We start from the raw sequence: 19,993 nt of genomic DNA on the forward strand, positions 1-19,993 counted from the left end.
AACACGTTTTGAAAAAATTGCCATTGGACGTATTTACGAAAGAAAATTTTCTTATGCTTTCACTTTTAAATGTTTGTTGCTCGTAACAACGTTAACAAATTTCGATGAAATGTTGATTATAAGCCTGGCATTTTCCTACGTCCTACATAGATCTACGGAACGCGTTAATCAATGTTTCATTACATATGTATACAAGAGTTGAGAGAATTGGCTTTTACGTTTTTCTTCGCAATTCCGACCAATAGCAATCTATTCCAATTTTTATTTACCCGTCATTTAATAAACTAATTCTTCTTAATTTTAAGAAAATTAAGCGATTATTAAGTGTGATCAAATCGAATCCTTTTTCCACGGGTTGTGTTAATAAAATGTGTAACAATATTCTGTGATTTATGTCTTTTAAAGAAAGGCAGATGTTATTATAAAATGGGCCGTGCAAACAATGATCGTGGAATATACCATTTAAAAAAACTTCGATGAGCTTGAAGTCTAGAAAAAAGTGACCTTGATAAAATCTTTTTGCCTATCGTCGCGCTTGCCCCTTCGAACCGAATATGTACTCTTTTCCTCCAAAAAAAAGCATTTTCCTATCATAAACGTCAAGTTAGGTGAGCGGCACGCTAAGTACAGAAGGAAATTTGAAATTGGGTGCGAGATAAATTGTACCCAGTATTGATACAGACGCTAATGCGGCAAACGTGACACTCGTTTTAAGAAAGCGCAACTGCTTAATGAGAAGAGAATTACTGTAGAGTCCTTGATTTGATTGAAAGAGCAACATAAAATCAATTGCTTGCAATCTGCGTAAAAGCATATAGGTACTTACTTATGAAGAGAAAATGTTGAAGAGCCATATTTACGGATAGGAAGAGGTTCAATTTACAACTTGTTAGATGAACCGGATGGTCTTAATTATAATTATCATGATTTAAAACAGGAGCACAAAGTGGTGTAACGATGTGGTCCGATATTGGCTATTATGAGAACACGAACATAAGATTTACTTGCTGAAAAAAATGAATAGCAAAAAGTATTTCGTAATTATGTGTCGATGAACGAATAGATATGTGCATATGCCAGGAGTGTTGCTGGAGATGAATTAATTTTCCAACATGAAAATGTCGTGCATACCGCAAAGGTAGTGGGAGAATAGTTTTTCACAAAGAAAATTCGAATTTTAGATTGGTCAACAAGAGAAAATTGTTTGAGTAGAGTCTTGCGAGAGTAGTATACGAAAACAGCAGACAATTTTTGACTATTTTAAATGATTTAAAATAATTAAAACAACGTACTTGAGAGGAGTTGGATCGATACAAAAATTATTAAAAAATTACGTAAATCTTCGCAAAGCGGAACGAATGTTGCTATTCGATGTGAAGGAGATCCACCAAAATATTAAATACAAAACATCATTAACAAAGTTAATAGTTTCTATACATGCGTGCTATCGCTTTGTCCCACCTGATTTTCTTATAAATCTCGTTTTTGTTCAAGGTGGACAAAGTTATTGCTCCACCCTGCAGTAATAATTTTTTAAATAGGTTTAAGTAACATCTTAATCCGATGAAAAAAGCTAGTAAAATGCTGTAAGCTGTTCTAAATAAGTTTTATTCTTTTCGTGTTTGAAATACATACAGCGAAAAACTGCTAATGCAATACATAGTACGATGAGCAATCTAAAGTCTAAAGTAGCAGAAACAGTTTGGAACAATATGTCGCACAAAAAATCTATTCAATACGGACCCCTGCTTTACGCACGAAACTTCACTCCCCTTCGTTTTTGTCGGCAGTGATATATCATATTGTAATGTCGCTCCTCGTCCGTAACGATTAAAGCACCACACCGGTTTAACTGTATACCGCATAAGCGTCTCGTGTTAATGACCAAAACAGCGGGCGCGTCAGCATCAACAGCCAACGTAACGGTTTCTGTCATTTCTATCAAATATTATTTTCAATGCTAACCGTACCGGACACGCAATGTCCTGGTATACACATTGTTACGTAACAATGTTATAAATACTATAAAAATATGTTACAAAAATTACTGAACATACTTACATTTCTTGCAACTTGTATAACAGTGTGGGCTCAACAGAATTAATTTATTTAATTGATTTTAATGGAAACAATTTTGTAATTTCGTGGTACGGCAACAAAATACATACAGTGGCCCACAAAAGTGTTCGTACGCCCTTTAAAACAGAATAACTTTTTGTTATTGTAATCCTGTTTTGGTATTGTAGTCCTGATGTTTTGCAAGCAATTCGAAGCATTGGTTTACTAAATGATGCAAAAAGATATTTTCCAAAAAATTACAATTTACAAGGTTACATACAAAAACAAAAAAGGCTTCTTTTAAAACTTTTTTATTTGGGCTCTTTTAAAGAAAATTTAAAATATATGTTCTGTAGATCTATGTTAGTTATACACACGCTGAAAATTTCATCGAAATCGATTGAGATACACAAGAGCTACAAGCGGTCAAAAAATTGTGAAAATCGTAGTTTTTCACGACTTTTGATCAGTTTCTGCTTAAAATCCACAGAATCGTACGTCTTTCGATGCGTGTCGTTTTTTCCTGCGTCAACCGATTTCGATGAAATTTTCAGTATGTGTATAACTAACACAGATCTATAAAACATATATTTTAAATTAACTATCCTAAAATAAATGCCACCGCATAACTAAATCATTAATACAACGTAAAAACTAATGTTACTTCCTATATTTTATTTCTTGAATTATATAGGTTCATACAATGTTACTCTCTGTTTTTATTTACATTATATCCATACTAATTAGTCGTCGCGTGATTTGCCAGTTTGTTATTATTAACTTTATTATCTTCAAAGCATTGCAAGCCGAACTACTTCTTTAAATTCCAAATCAGATCTTTATGCACGACAGTATCTCGAACGGTATAATTAATTAAGGCTCTTTGGTAGTTATCCGACTGTGTAGTCTTGATGATCTCCCGATCGTTTGTTATTCAGATTGAAGAAGCAGCTTGACTTGCAATGCATCGAAAACGTTGAATATTAGAAATTAAGAGTAAAAAGCTGGTTCACTATGAAGATTGAACAACGAATATCGGATATGTTGAAGAATAGTGTGCTCCTACACAGATAGATATACACAGGGTGTCCTAAAAATGTTGTACTTCCTTCTAAGGAGTTGTTCCGGGTAAAAGAGCTGCCGTTGTTCCCGTTCCCGTTCCCAACGTCGTATAAAGTAACTTTTTCCTTAGCGAATATAATTTCCGCGGCTTTGTTAAGCAGCTATTTATATAGAAAAACACGGACCAATCGAAGCGCGACTACAGCAGACGTATTACGGTTCGGCGACAGGTCGCGATGAGCGTGCCGTTGGCATTGGCCGAACAGGAATCCTCCTGCCGAAGTCGTGCTCCGATTGGTCCGTGTTTTTCGTTAATAACTCCTTATCGAAGCCACGGAAAACATTTTCGCAAAGGAAAAAATTACTTCGCATCACCTCTATGCGTCCACATAGAAAAAAGATATCTACATACATCCGTATTCACTTTAACACAACAACCGTTTCACGTTTGTTTGAAATATTTTTTAGTATTATCAACAGTTTCGAAGATATTCAACTGGGTCAATTTAAATGAGACACTGTATACATAATACATATGTATATGTATTATTGTAATTATTGTAATGTATAATCAACCCATTTTTCTGTCAAATTAGATGTTATATTTGTATTCAGAATAAATTGATATTTATGACATATTTGGAGATTCTTTAAAAAACAATTACATTTTACAAGAGTCCTGTAGAATGAATATATTTCGTTGATGTTTCTCTTTTGGAAGAAATCAATTTTGAAAGCAGTCTACAGCATTTAATGGTTGAGTCAATTAATAGTTGCTGATCAGGAATTACAAGCGCAGTTTATAAAACCGATTTTTTTTCACCTCGTTTTACGTGTACTTTTGAACTGCGTTCAGCATGTCTGATCTAACGCGACCAGAAAAACAGGTTGTTATAAAATGAAATATTACCCCGTTAAAGACACCGGGTTATGTCGGTCAACTTTTGCAAGTGTTTATATGTATTCTCAAGATAAACGTAGAATTAAGGAAGATATTAATCTTGAGCTACCTGACAAGACAAACTTTGACGCATAAAATCTGCAAGTTATGAATATTTATTACGTTTATACGCGACGCAATTATCAAATTTCTATAAATACAGAGCTCTACAAATGTACAAATTCTATTTAATTTTATTGGTTTTTGTGTTCTAGTGTTATTTCTTCGGTCGAGGTCATCTGGAGGTCACGGTGTTATACATCGTTGAATTCCTTATAATGTATGCTATACTGCCAAACTCATGACAAAAAAAGTGAATGTTAATAATATAAAGGGAAATTTTCTTGAAAAGCTAACACTTTGTACTCAATGCTATGTATTTTATTTTTATTCTATTTTATATGCAAACATTAAATAAAAATTCGTTTCTGTAAAAATATCGTATGTGTGTTCACTTTTTCTCCTAACTGTACATATAATGTTGACCATTGAGTGGTGCTTCTTCTCATTTACGGACCCACAAATCGCATGGAAGAAAATTTATGTTTAATTGTGCTTAAATAACTATCTACGCCCACACACGTACGTGGTTAACGAATTCAAAAGCTTTAACTCTTGCGCACTCATCAGGAAACATTATTAATATCTTGAGAGTTAAAGTGGGCCATAATTAATATTCAATTCTGAACGAGATCTAGTTTTTAACCAGCATCTGATGTACAGAAACAGTTATATATTCAATATATTCATATATTTCAGCAAGAAAAATTACAATTAAGACCAACATTCCGCTCTTGAGTGAAATTAACTTGAACGGTGCACATGCGTTCCATAATTAATAATAATTAGCGCAGTAGAACGAAGACGGAAATAATTATTATTTATAACTCATTTACTTATACATACGAAAGGAAAGTGTGCTAAAATTCTATTTTCTAAAAATATGGGACTATTTGGAATACATGCAACTTTAAAGAAACGTAATTGAAACAGAACATTTTTTGTATTAACAATTATAAAACCATCGAAACAGTGTCCATAATGTTCTTCGTTTCATTAAACGTTACATTTTGAAAATGCATTATAAATATTATACCTTTACTTTAATTTTAAACACACTCTTAATCACCTGTTTTGAGGAAGTACAGTAAAAATCCTCTATAATCGCAAAAGCCTCGGGGAGGTTCATTTGCAAATTTCGTAGACGTACACTACTTTTTGAGCTTCAAAGACCGAGCCGAACGTAGAGAAGAACAGCTCGTGTAAAGAGAGACCACGCGCGGCCGACTCTCTGCGTCTCTTTCTTTCCTATACGCTGTCGTTCCTTGCGCCCGAAACTTTAATCGTCAATTAAACCGCTGAATACAGTTGAAATTATATTGTGTTTGGTATCATTTTGCATTAGAAAAAATGCCACGAATATGTTGGTGAAAGTTCCATAAAAAATAATTAAAAATAAAGAAGATTAAATATTGGCGTTACATTGTGAGGAAGCGTGGGCTTTTGAACTGTGCCGGCGACTGCGACTCTCCACGTCGCATTAGTAGTGGTTCACACCGATATATCCGAGCCGAGATCAGATTACTACAGTGGAGAGGGGATATATTTTTTTTGCGTTTATCGTGTACGGTCTTTTTGCGTTTATAGAGGATTTACTGTGCAACATTTTTCGGACACTCTGTATACATACCTGATATGTACAATGTATACTTACATATACATCATCGTAAGCGTAAATCAATCATATTCACGATTATATGGATACAGCTAATCTAGATCAGCTGTCCAAATCGTTCACTTATGTAATTACAGATACCAACGTTTAATATTTATGGCCTGATGTAATTGGATAATTGGATAACCTACGAAGGTCCTCGTATCATGCATTATTGATATCACGGAAATCGCTGCTATTCCACTAAATAAAGAGATCGGACGTTTCATTAACTGAAATGAATTTCGGATTAACATTTATGTCACGTTTTTAGGTGTTTAAAATTAATTATATAGTAGAGCTTCGTTCACGTAAACAAGACAGAAGACGAGCTAATAATATTTTCCTGAGATATATTTTTTCATATAGAATAGTTCAAGGAAGTTATTCCTTTCCTTACAGGAGATATTTATTCCTAGATATTTATTCCTTTGCTTAAAAATTTGAATAGATTGGAAATAAGACAACACTATTTTTAAACTCTTGCAGTTTTTAAAAATGTCCAAGAAAACTGATGCGTTATAGATCACTTCATACTCCCATTTTCTTTGAGCAGGAACAACCTACTGTACAAATAATATTTGAAATGACATATTACCAAGGATTGAGGCCCTGTATTAAATTGTTCGACGTGCTGCAAGTCATCGGTTGATTGCTACTTGATAAGTATGCACAGCGTACTTTTGTACTACTCGACAACTGGCCATAGAAAATTGCAAGTGGTGTTCAATTTCATGAAAGCAGCTTCGACAGAAAATCGAAGGGGCATTAAGCCTAATGTAGTGCCAATCAAAAGTGACGGTTTATTTATAAACGATTCAAAGATGGCGATTTATATTGAATCAGAAGTAACAGTATCGTCACAAAAAATTCTTCGCATGCAGGTTAATGCAACATGCAGAATTTCTCTGACCTATAACTTGTTATTATTAGACTGCGGATTTTATGCATTTATGAGAAAAATGAGTGGGTGTAATTTGAAATAGCAAAAATATTAGAACAATTTAAACGTACATACTATCATATTATTCTCAACCTACTAAACATAATTGGGAAGAAAATAAATTTCTAATTCACTCCAGTTTGTTGCAATTCAAGTAAGAAATTTTTATTTTGCATAAACATCCGCAGTCTACATAGTTATTATCGTATCCAATTTTCTGGATCATTAATTCTATATTTTATCACTTATTCACTATCTTTACAAGATTTAATGATACGTATTTCTCAAGAAAATTGATGTAAAATAATATACATATAAAAATGTCAAATAAATTGATGTATAATAATATGATATACTCTTTTATATATATGGGGAAGGGGGAATGTGGAAGGTTGTACTGAAATAAATATACAAAACTTGAATATACTGAATGTGTCAAAACAAATGAGATAAGATTTATTTGAAAGGCTTAAGTTGATACTTTGGTACGGTATATTTACTTGTTGTGGTTATATTTATTCAACATTTTTCAAACTGATTGTAGAAATCGCAGATGCGGGAGCTATACCTGTTTTAACTGCTTCGAAGGAAACCTCTAACAGGAAATTGGACGTTTAAATGATTGGTAACATCTGCCGACAGCTGCTACAGGCTTAACTTTGTTCTATCATCTACAGAGCATAGCAGTTTTTGAGTTATTACGACGTTGTAAATATGCTTAGCATCCTGTTATTTAAGAGTTTAATCGATCTATCGCGAGAGTAGTACAACGTTAATATCACGTTATGTATATTGTATTGGAATGTACAAAAAATTCAATAATTAAATTGGTTTTGGATCTATGTTTGCTCGATATTGTATGTGCATCAATGTGCGAACATAATTTAGACATCCGCAGTAATTTACATGATATTGTATAGTTAATATTGCTATAAACAGTCTATTGATTAGATAACAAAATAATTTTTACCATACTTATAATGTATAACATTTACTACTGTTACGTTTAGATATTGTCATTTAACATAATATAATCTATTAATTTCCAAACGAAAATAGCAAACGCTATAAAAACAGAAACAACACGATATTTTTCAGTTTTACAATTTTAGATGTACTAAGATGAGTGAAGCAGCAGAACGTGAGTGGATAATTTGAAATCGATGAATATACACAGTTTTGGATATCTTCCTAATAGTAAGATTCACTTCTTAAGCGTACAAAAATTATTGAAATCTTTATAAAAAGATTTCTATTATTTTTAATATGTCTTGATATTATAAAGTGACTTTTCCGAATAATTCAGATTTTGAACGATACGCGTCATAAACTCAGCTCTAATTACAGAGTGTGCTGCTCACATGTTATACACAACGATATATGTATAATACATATACATATATAGTTACAACATTTCCTCGACACCATAATTTTTAGTACACGAAGTTACCCAACCGCGTAATAATTTCCCGATAATTCCCAGCTCGGCATCTGACACGTTGATTAATAGCACCATCGAAGAATATTAAATATATTGCAGTCAAAGTATCTACGTACATCTATACGATTAATGTTTTAAACTATACAGGGTGTCTCGCTTAAGGGTGACCCCTGAAATATTATATCTTCTTTAATTTTGACAAAGTAAACAATTTTTTATGTGTAATGTGAATGGTATCAAGCGATCGGTATCCAGCTCGATATTATTTGTGCTAAGAACGACACTTTTTACAGACATACAGCATTTCTGTTAACATTTCTCGCAAAATCTGCATTCTCCTTACAAACGAAAAGGTTCGCCTTAATCTCCAGAGTTCAAGGTCGCGTGAAGGTCACGTCACAGTATACATATATTTGAATGTATTTTTTTATAAGCTACAGGATACTGATTACTCTCTCTCTCTCTCTCTCTCTCTCTCTCTCTCGATAACATTCAAATTACACGTCAAAAATTGTTTACTTTGTCAAAATTAAAGCAGATATTTCGGGGGTCACACTTACAGCGTACTCCGTATATGATTTTTGATTTTATAAGTCATGTTGTAATTTGTAAACATTCTATTAGTATAATGAGTGATGCAAAATATAAAATATAAATGTTATTGATACTGAGAATCGTTAAAGATCGTAGACTATTTACTAGTTTATATATTTTTCGTTCGTACATTATTGTGCCGATTTCTCCTCGAATGCTTTTGTCATGATATCCTTTTCTTCGTGGGAGAGGGTATGCTCATCTAAAAAGCCAACCACGTTTAACGCATGTTTCTCTAATAATCGTTTCTTCTCTTGCGTGACACGACGGAGATCGACCATCTTCAACATATATTCTTTCCTAGCTTCCTCCTCGACTTTAGCAATTTCGACCTCTCGAATCTTCTGACGTTCCTCGATCATTCCAGTCAAATCTTCCCGATACTGCAACTGCATTCTTCGTTTAGCCTGCGCGGTCAGTTTAGCAGTTTTCTCATCCTCCATAATCTTCTTCATGATTTCTTCCGCGAATGCCCTATCTTGCTCAACAAAGCGCAGTTTACACTGTTCCGTGAAAACGATCTGTTCCTCCAAATTGGCTACCAAATCGTCCCTCATCTTCTCCCTTCGAACAATCTCTTCCTTTTCTTTGATCGACAGCTCACGTTTCACGTCTTCCGCTATTATTTCACCGACCAACGCCATTCTCTTTTCCCTCTCGGTGGTCGCACTCGTCAATATTTTCGCTATTTCGTGCATTGCTCGCTCCCGGCTCTGTATCTGTTCCACGCGAAGCTGTTTCGCCTCCTCTGTTCGTCGATCAAGCTCTTGCAAATATTCCCTGTCGTTCGCGAGTTTCTTCGCTTCGACTTCCATCTGCTCTTCATTGTGAATCTGTTTCATTTTCTCCAGAATGGAACGTTCTCGGTTTACACTCTCGGCCAGTTCCCTCTTCATTCTCATCCCAGTGTATTTTTCAGACTGCTCGCGTATTCTGTCAACTTCCGTTAAGATTTCCCTTTCCCTGCGGTCCTCCTCCATCATCGCGCCTCTCTCTTCCTGTTTTCTCGTTATCTGCTCTGTCAGCTGCCGTCTGTAATCCTCGGATTTACGAAGAATCTCGGTCCTTCGACAAATATCCATCTCGAGAGCCGCCTGCTTCTCCTGCCGCATCATTTTCACGGCTTGCCGTTGCCGCATTTTCTCGATGTATCGCTCCGTCTCCTTTTCCCCGAGCTGCACCTGCAACTCCTTCGCGATGTACGCTTGTCGCAGTTCAGCTTCGAGTTCGGCGATCTCGTCGTCCAACCCTCGATTTCGGCTTCTTCGTCTGAAGTTCGCGATGCAATCTCTCATCTCGGCAGACCCTGCCGCTTCTTCTTCGATTCTCGGCCGGTCGTCCATTGTCTTTCCTACCGGGGATCCTTTCCAAGTGTCAGAGTCAGAACCCGTCCGTCTTGCAAAAGTTATGATCGTCGAGTACGGTATTGCTTGTGTTCTTGTGTATACGATTGAAAAATTATACAAAATTTCAGAAACTACTCTGTCTGTATTGAGATGCTGAACATAAAAATCTACAACCTCTGTTAGCGTCTGGGTTAGGTGTTCGAGTTGCCTTATGTGTATGTTTCATTCGTTTATCAATCTGTTAATATACCGAATATAGAATTGTACGACTTCTGGTCTAGTTGTGTGATATATTAGTGTTCGCATTGGTCTTCGACATTCTTCGCTTCCAGTTATGATACGCACGGTGACACCGATTAAAGCGCAGATCGATTTAATATTGCGCAATTTTCTGGGTAACCTGGAGTGGAGTACGTGAGAGGTAGCCGACTCTGCAACAAAAAATTTGTTCACGCTACGCAATGCGAACGGTCGAATAATGCATTTGCGTTTCGCACGTTACACGAGCAACCTGGGTACTCCGCGTAAAATTAATGTTGGATTAACGGTACGCCCAATTCGGTTTTCCTTGCGGAACTTTTTATTATGCTTTGAGAATGTTCGCACGGTAAATCGGACCGCGGTGAGTTTCTGCATGCAAACATGCGCACGTCCAATCCTATGAAATTATGGTGATTAAGAATGCGACAGTTGCTACTAGACCGTGTACCGTTTTATTGTTCGCCGCGTTGACGCTCGAGTCGGCCACAGCAAGAACTCTGCATACATAATTAAATTTCGTCGAAATCGAAGAAGAGCACCGCTTTGTAAATAACTACCGAATCATTGCATTTTTTAAGCACACTTTGGAGGTTCGCTGAAAATTTAATAGTTCGTTATTTTCATAGAACAATGTTAACGTCAGCCCTGTATTACACAAGTTCGTAAACATTTTGGAAATGCACATGTTATTGGTTGTTCTATCAATTTAATAAATACGATGTTAATGTCAAACATGTGCAATAACATTTGCATTGCCAAAATGTTTACGAACTTGTGTAATACAGGGCTGACGTTAACAGTGTTCTTCTAATTGTAAGATAAATTTTATAGGGGAAGACGTTTTAAATTCAATGGCATAGTATCAACGAGAAGATTTCTAGTTTTAGGAAATAATTGCACGCAATCTGTCTTCCGTACTTTCTGTAAAGGTGTGAGATTTAACTCACGCGTGTCTCGAGACTGACTTTGATATATACGTTCTACAATTACGGCTTTCTTGTGCTCAGGAAGCAGATGCTCTCTCGGTCGCTGTAAACAGCAATTTATCCGGGGGATCGTGCTAGATATTTGCTGACAAACTATGCCTAGTATCGGACGGTATCCAATAGTAAAAGATCCTCAAAGATTTGGATTCTCATTAATACATATAACGTACGTCATACTCTTACAAAAGAATGTGATTTGATGTATTAATTTGTTCATCTTAAAATTTAATTTGCTTGAAAGATTGCGAAATTAGATCTTATTTGATCTATGAAATGAATATGATATAAAAAGACTGCGGATGTCATGCATTTATGACAAAAATAGTTGGACGTCGTTTAAAACAGTAAAAACAGCCAATTCAAGAACGTCCACATGATATTTTCAGTATATGTATATAAAAAAAATCACACATTTTACGAATTTTATTTATTACGATAGTAACGCAGTATTTAATTCAATTGAATTTAATTCTATTAATTCTTCATATATTTTATGTTAGTAATAAATATATTTTATATTTTCTTTTTCATTTCGGATACCTCTGTGGAGGTTTATTTCTGCTTGCATTAATATCAGTAAATATATTTTATATAACTTTATGTAACAATAATTATTATTAATCGGTTATACGAAATAATTTTTATAAATCGGTTAATAAAAGCATAACATCCATATTTAGTGGAATTTGTTCGAAATCTTCGTCACGAATCTACCTCGTTATGGTACACAAAACAGTTAATATCGACTTGATACTTTTTCTATCATTATGCAAGGTAATGACACGCAATTTTTAAAAACTATTTATGCATATGTATATTATCTGTAAAACAAAAATCAAAAGATGATTATAGAATATAGTATCTGATTAATAATAAGTTTTTAATTATTTTGTTTACCTATAGAAATGTAGTATCTATACGGATTCTTATAACTGTTCCGAGACGATAATTATTAGATAATATTATTTCAATTTACATTTAAAACTTATGCGCATTACGAACGAAGAAATCGTTGTTTGTCGGTTACAGTTACATTTTCCGTGTGCTCAATTAAAAACTGTTATTCCATACACTAAAATCGCTTTCGCTGATGTTCAGACGTGTAATTTTTAGAGCATTAAGCATAGCATTTTAATCTTCACTACCTTTTCAAGTTTTATACAGGATATCTCAAAGCTTTCAGATTAAAAAGCCATGAGATTCGTATACAGCACACATGGAATAACAATTAACGATTATAATTAATGCGGACTTTTACGGTAGATTATTGCGAACTAATGCGGAAGATTATTGGGACACCCACAGTAGAGAGAACTTGATACATCCTCCTGACTTACAACATTACAGTTCAGATTAAAAAAAACATGAGATTCGTAAACAGCACACATGGAATAACAATTAACGATTACAATTAATGCGGACTTTTACGGTAGATTATTGCGAACTAATGCGGAAGATTATTGGGGCACCCTGTACAGTAGAGAGAACTCGATACATCCTCCTGACTTACAACATTCTAGTTCAGATTTAAAAAACCATGAGATTCGTAAACAGCACACATGGAATAACAATTAACGATTATAATTAATGCGGACTTTTACGGTAGATTATTGCGAACTAATGCGGAAGATTATTGGGACACCCTGTACAGTAGAGAGAACTCGATACATCCTCCTGACTTACAACATTCTAGTTCAGATTTAAAAAACCATGAGATTCGTAAACAGCACACATCGAATAACAATTAACGATTATGATTAATGCATACCCATCATATACATTTCTGAAAGCGCGAACGATAACACGAGCCAGGGTTACGTTACACTTGCTTCGAATCGGACTCGAATGTTTATTTCAAGTACGTATCCGTTTGAACGAAAACCTTCATCCGTTCGTTTCACCAGTCGGTAATTGCTTTACCTTCGCAAGTAATCTTTCCACGCGAATTCCATTAATATGGTGGATATATAACTTACACCGCACCGGTATAACGGGCGTGGAAACCGCCGCGCCGTTTGTAATAGGTATCAGATAAAACGTTGATTGTACTTGCAAAATTTTTTTATGAGACCAATCAAAGGGTTACACACTCTGGAAAGGATGGGAATGTTATTTCTTCCGGAAAGAAATCATGCAGAACAGATACGAAGAAAATCCTACGTCGAGTACTGGACAATTGTTTTTGGAAACAATTATACAATTATTAGAGAATGCGTTTAAAGTTTTTAATCCGTTACACGAGACCGTCACTCCCTGTTAATTTTTATGGAAATTCCCATTTTCATTTTTAATCCTACGAAAGCAGGCTAAAAATTTCGTTTCTAACAGTGTCCGAAAGATTCCTTGATACATCCACGTTTCCTTGTCTTTTGTAAATTCGCATATGCTATAAATGCACCAAAATCCACAATTTATTTATAATAAAACATTCAGCTTTGACCACTCGTAGTTCACTAATACATCTGGAATACCAGTGACCTCGAAGATCTCATCCTTGGAACCGTACTAATAATATTCAATCGCAACATGACTTTTTTGCCTGGAAAGTTATACGCCATAGAGGACATTTCACATAAACATACGTTTGAAGAGTTCATTTGATTTGCACCTCTGTAGACACCGTGACCCCTGAAGAACTCCAAACAGAATACATATATTCCAACAGCTCTACTTTTGTACTCCACGTATAATAATTAACACTTAGACTGCTAACTCAGCAATTTTAAAGATTCCATATAGTCAAAATTCAACCCTCCAGCCGCAGGCAACGTGCATATCACGTTTTATGATACTTATTCTATACAATTCCGCGGGGTACACTATTTCTTCGTCGAATCTATTTTCTTTTATTTTAAAACATCCGGAGACGTTTCTTTTCCGATCTCAAATCTTACATATAGACAATTTGCGGGTTGCTGGAGGGTTAATAAAAATAATTAAATTAATTATTAGTTTGAATCTTCAGAAATTGGATATACGAACGTGTTGTTAATTCATCGATATCCGTCCCGAAAAGATTAATACTCCGAATTGTAGGAAAAATTGATTTGTAAATCTGAACAAATAAATTCTGTCTCCCATTTCTGAGAGACGCGACACTCAAAGTGTTCGCTTGAGATCATGTTTATGCAAGCGAGAAATGTGCCGGCTTAATCGTACGCGTGCGCGATTGTGCAACCAACAAGCAGAGTGAAAACAAAGTGAACATACCCTCAAGAGCATAGGCTCAACTTCGGTGATTTCTATAAATCCTGGCCACGTGAACATCAAATAATTGTACATAGAAAGAAATACACTATTCGAACAGGGAACAATTTAGTTCGCATCGCATATCCCGACGGCACTTGCTTAGTTTATACCGCGAACACACCGAAAAATCGATCATCGAACGGCGATTTAGCCGCTGTCCGTGACGCGAAGGACGCCTTTAGGACGACTCTGAAAACGCGCCGGTATTCACACTCCCGAGACACGGATTCGACGCGAATGCGAACACAACCGAACACAACAGAACAGAACGGAGCGTTCCAGTAAATGTAGCCGGCACGAAGGATTCAGACCGACTAACCGGCTTTCCACGTCAGGGCACATGCGAACCGAAGCTATACGGCGCGGCCCGGCGCGGCCTCTTTAAACTCATCCCTCTGATAGGCTCGTGCGGAACCCACCAGGTAAGTTCCCCGCGGCTGAACACGAACGCGAAGGTGTGCGATCCCAACCGCGACACCTACACCACCCGACGAAATTGTAAAACACCCAGAAAATTACTGGAATAAGGGCCTGCGTTCGTTTTATTTCCATCCGGCTACGTTCCTCGATTTGATTGTACAGCGAGGAGCAAAATTGAACCGGCGCAAGTGTTTTTTGTGGAAAATAATATTTCACTTATACGAGTACCTAGGTCATTCAGAAAGTTCGTATAGCCTAACAATGAAATGATATGAAATAATGAGTCAAAATACATTTATTCTTCAGTATATTCTCCCTTAAGCTCAATACATTTTTTCCAGCGATTTTCTAATTCATTTACCCCATCTCTGAAATGATTTTCCTCGAGTCTTTTAAAATACTCATCTACGGCTGCTATAACTTCTGCATTTGACGAAAAACGCCTGCCACGTAGGAATTTTTTGAGGTTTTGGGAACAAATGGAAGTCTAAAGGTGCCAGGTATGGTGAATGTGGTGGATGCTCCAACAATTCATAGCGTAACACATTCAATTTAGCCATTGCAAGAACATCTTTGAAGGTGCGGTCCTGCGACTAAAATCAGTCGTGTTGCGTGGAGCGCCAATAGGGAAATTCGGTAATGCGAAAGGAGCGGAGGGAACTAGAATCGATGCGTTCCGTCGATACGGATCAAGGGATCACTGTCGTGATCTAGTCCTTCGAGCGAATGGTTGCGAATCTCGCCTTTAGATGATTGAGTAGTTCCGAGTCCCGTTTGACTAAGTAATTTCGTGTCGCGGGTGGTTTCCGCGTTCAAGTGAGAACGATAGTTTCGAAGCCGAATCCCGTGCACGGGATAGCGAGACCGTAACGGTGAGTCGATCAAGTGATTCCTTGTTCTTATTTTCGTGGCGGCTCGCAGATTTGGTGTGAGGACGACACGTTATCGTCTCGTCCTTGACATTTCGGAGTGTGCCGAGATACTTCGCGCCTCGTGCTTCGAACTCGTGTTCGTTTCGTAGGCGCTGTGAGTTTTTGGTGAAGCAGTTCCCCTCAGTTCTTATTTCGAAAGTCTTCCTCAGGAGCTGCGGCGGAACTGAATAGTTTGTCGTACGGAAATTCGGTAACGTGACAGTCCGTGAAACTCGCGCCGTCCATCTGCGCTTCGCGAATTCACGTTTCGAAAGAGACCTGCGTTGCACCGTCGCAAAGTGTGCAATATCGCCCGAAACGCGGACAAAATGCAAGCGAATGCTATTTTTCAAAGTAACTATTTAAGTGCTATTTTTAAAATTTCAAGTCTCTAGCTCTCTCTCATCGGGAAGTTAGTTTAAAATTAATTGCAAAATTTGTATCGAACAAACAGACAGACAAGAAAGCGAGCTAATAAAAACGTGGTAAAAAAGACAATTATCGAATGTTTTTCGAAAAAGTACCATTCACAAAAGTTTCATTGCAATTGTCTTGTGCAACTTAAATATGTTCTCTTGTCAGTTATCTAGGGTTAACATTGTTTTAAACTTACAACTCAATTGAGGAGCACAGTAGGATTAACTTGACATATTTTACCTTTTAATTGATTAATGGTCTACAATTTTTTTATATAAAAGAAATTAGATTATATAGTAATATAAATCACTCTATTTAATAATAAATGAGTTGAATTAATGCGTACAGAAACTTTGTTGACCGACTGTATACGCATGTATGTATAATGTAAAGTACAGTTTACGTTCTGTGTACTGAAAGATATATGATATTTAATTGTTAAATAAATTATTCCAAATTGTTTAGTATGACAATATATTCTACGTCTTTAAGAACAGTTCAAAAGTCCAGACGTATCTATAATACACTGCCCGATGCTTCGATCGACATCCAACAATTCAACTTTCTTTTCGTCACATCCTTCATCTACATCGCCCCTTTCTTTTAACGTCTCCGTAACTTCAGTGCATTTATCGTCTCGAATGTGTTGAACGGCGTTGAGTTTACCCCCCGTCTCTGATCCTCTACTAAACGCAACTGTCTGTTGAAATACGGAATTACCAACGCACATCATTGACAACGTCGAATATCTAAATCTAGGGACTGTTATACTGTATGAATCATCTATGGAGAACGAGTTCCATTTCTCAAGGAAAGGTTCATACACGCCAGACATTTTTCTGACGGATTGAACAGTTTCAAGTTTCTTCGTCTGAGATGTCTCATGAGTTTCTTGCCCACATATTCGAAAGATCCACGTGACCACAGTGAATGTTATGGCGTTCGTGGGAAATGCTCGGAGAATCGTAGAACTGACACCTCTGTACAGACAAGAGTAACCTTCGGTTTTGACTGATTGTTTAAAGCAATTGACCACTCCCGTATAACGATTGTTATCGGCTTGGATTCTGGACTTGATCACGTCTAGAGGATAAGTTAGCACCCAAGAAGCGGTTCCAGCAATTCCTCCAGCTAGTAACATACACGGTGTTGAAACTGGTTCGTTACCGGAGGATCTTGTTATTGCTTCGTACGTTAGGAAGTAGACGCCAAAACTTGGAGCTTCTCTGAGAACCGTGACATTGAATCCTTTGAATACTCCTCGGTAACCGTCATATTTATAAGTATGTTTAAGATACTGTAGAGGTCCAGAAAATTTACCGCTCGACGTCTGTAATTGGATACGAGTTTTAGCCAACTCTATCGGGCTACAGATAGGACTTTGGGCAATTCCAGCTATGGTACCGGCGATGAAGTGCGATGCAAGGGAGTCACTGTTGGTCATGTGTTTTTGTGTCAGACCGTACACACCAAAGGTGATTGCATTCACCATTGCTACGCCTGTCATTGGCGACGTCATACCTCGATAAAGGCCTGCTACCTAAAACGACAAGAATTAGTTCGCACATTCAGAAGAACGAAATAAGATAATTACTTATTCTCAGGCTTTTGTGCGGGTTCCCGAGGTTTCGAGATTGGGTCAGGGCGGTAAAATATGATACGTTTCGCGTGGCCGTGATGTTTAAAGGTTTAAAGGTCCGCGTGTTCTCACAATGAAATGGCAATGATAGAATTGTTTATTTTTCATTATTTTTTTGTGTGGGACTTTCACTAATTTATTTCTGGCATTTTTCTGATTAAAATGACACAACGATATAATTTCAACTGTATTTAGTGGTTTAATCGAGATGAAAGTTTCAAACGCAACGAAGAAGAGCGTATTCGAAAGAAAGAGACGCGGGCAGTCGCCGTCGCTGTCCTTTCTTGCGCCCGAAACTTCCATCGTCGATTAAACCACTGAATACAGTTGAAATTATATCGTGTTTGGTGTCATTTTAGTCAGAGAAATACCAGAAATAAGTTAGTGATAGTCCCATAAAAAAGTAATTAAAATTAAGAAGTTTTGTACATTGGATTACGTCGATTAGTAGTGGTTCACACCGATACGCTTCAGCCGCGCGATCCGTATTTCATGCTGTCCTTCTCTACGTTCGGCTTTCGGTAGACGCAGTCAGAAAAAAATAATGTCGGTATGTGATCACTGCCCGTGCAGAACACAGGCTGTTTGACAAGTATCGCGACTTTACTGTAATTCTATTTCCAGTTTCTATTCAAGTTACAATCTTATGTGTTTAATTATCATTAACTCTTGTATTTTGTAATATACAGATACATAGGTGCATTTACAAAATATTTGACAATATGAATAACCTTTAATTGTAGAATTCAAATTAAAAAGTTTATACGCGAAATTGAATAATTTTAGAGAATAATTTTGACACCATCTAACTAGCTATTACGTGACAAAAATATGTAACTTTTTTAATAATATTGGTAATAGTATGATTCAGTATGTTTATTTTATCAATGATTTCTGTTTGTATAATTATATAATTACCGATTCCTTCGCAATGATTGTACGGAAACAATGCCAACTCCCTTTGTATTTTGGGTTCCGATAGTCTTGTGTTTGCATGTGTACCTTGACCGTGTCCAAAGGATACCCGACCACGATACCGGCAGATCCTACAATTCATTATTCATAAATATGGGAATGTAAAAATCCTGCTTTAATTTTCACGTTTTACAGTTGTAGCACTTAATTTTTCACATCATTTTGGTGTTTGTGTATAATATATAATACATAATATTCTGTACTGTTGTTCATGAATTACCTCCCAGACAACCAGCGATGAAGTCAAGAGCCATTTTCTTGTTGATGTAATACCCACGCGTTTCTTCCACCCGTACAGCGACAGCGTATTTTCAAAATGACTACTTCTGTAAATGTGCTCTACGTCGTTTACGGATGCGCTAACATACAAACAAGTTGAGGATCGATTCGTTTTCACAGGTAGAGAAGGTCGATCCATGAAAGATTGATCCTCTCTCTGTCTTCGTACTCCTGTCTACGATACCAGTACAAAAATGAAAAATATGTTTTTCATAATGCTTCTTCAAAGAAAGCTTTTGATGGAATCAAGCATTTCTAAAGAATGGATATTTATTTTGTGTAATTGAACTAACAAGCAGTCAATACTTACCAAATAGTGAGTCATCGCTACATCTCCAAAGGTATACTACCGACCGTTTTCATCTCCTTTCATCATGGAACTTTTGATGTTTATTGTTTTTCGCATTTAATTCAGCCGAAAGAAACCTTCCAGTACACACCACTTGTCGGATAAAATTGATTACTGAGTGAACTGTTTCGTTCTCAAAGGAAATATCGTTCTTGTATTATTATCATATTATTGGTACACGAGTGCAGACATCATCAAGTTATTACGACAGTGACGTTAATAACATTCGCTGGACCTATCGCGACGAAGAAGCGATGTGAGGGTCAACTGTTGATAAGAGGTCGATTTTACGTCGTCCAATCAAGTTATTTGGCTGTACATTTGCTTTGATACACGATACACAGCTGTTCGTCAGCAGTTGCTTTGGTAGAGTTTTCTTGGAAAACAACGAGAGTAGAATGAATGCTAA

The 19,993-nt window shown here is 36.4% G+C and overlaps 3 protein-coding genes across 5 annotated transcripts in view; all 3 read right to left on the reverse strand.

Moving 5' to 3' along the window:
• The window catches only part of Sprt (PDZ domain-containing protein sprite), a 74,092-nt gene that overhangs the window by 38,804 nt on the left and 15,295 nt on the right, over nucleotides 1-19,993 (reverse strand). The window contains exon 1 of one of the 2 annotated variants that reach the window (XM_076439322.1): nucleotides 14,556-15,186. The exons of the other annotated variant lie outside the window; for it this stretch is intronic. The gene's annotated coding sequence lies outside the window, so the exon portion shown is untranslated. Of the gene's footprint in view, nucleotides 1-14,555; nucleotides 15,187-19,993 lie in introns of those variants that run through there. 2 annotated transcript variants of the gene reach the window in all.
• On the reverse strand, nucleotides 8,884-10,095 carry LOC143216176 (meiosis-specific nuclear structural protein 1-like). Its single transcript, XM_076439017.1, has one exon. The coding sequence runs from the start codon at nucleotides 10,093-10,095 to the stop codon at nucleotides 8,884-8,886; it is 1,212 nt and encodes a 403-aa protein (XP_076295132.1).
• LOC143216369 (mitochondrial basic amino acids transporter) lies at nucleotides 16,564-19,985 on the reverse strand. Of its 2 annotated transcripts, XM_076439334.1 has the most exons (5): nucleotides 19,546-19,981; nucleotides 19,177-19,410; nucleotides 18,900-19,027; nucleotides 17,663-17,882; nucleotides 17,358-17,568 (listed from the first exon to the last, which is right to left on the reverse strand). In XM_076439334.1, the coding sequence occupies exons 2-5, from the start codon at nucleotides 19,208-19,210 to the stop codon at nucleotides 17,537-17,539; spliced, it is 414 nt and encodes a 137-aa protein (XP_076295449.1). In that variant the 5' UTR covers nucleotides 19,211-19,410; nucleotides 19,546-19,981; the 3' UTR covers nucleotides 17,358-17,536. The 2 variants fall into 2 exon arrangements, with proteins under 2 accessions (XP_076295448.1, XP_076295449.1); XM_076439333.1 differs by having other exon boundaries at nucleotides 16,564-17,882; nucleotides 19,546-19,985.

This window comes from Lasioglossum baleicum, chromosome 15, assembly GCF_051020765.1.
Source record: "Lasioglossum baleicum chromosome 15, iyLasBale1, whole genome shotgun sequence".
NCBI lineage: Eukaryota > Metazoa > Arthropoda > Insecta > Hymenoptera > Halictidae > Lasioglossum > Lasioglossum baleicum.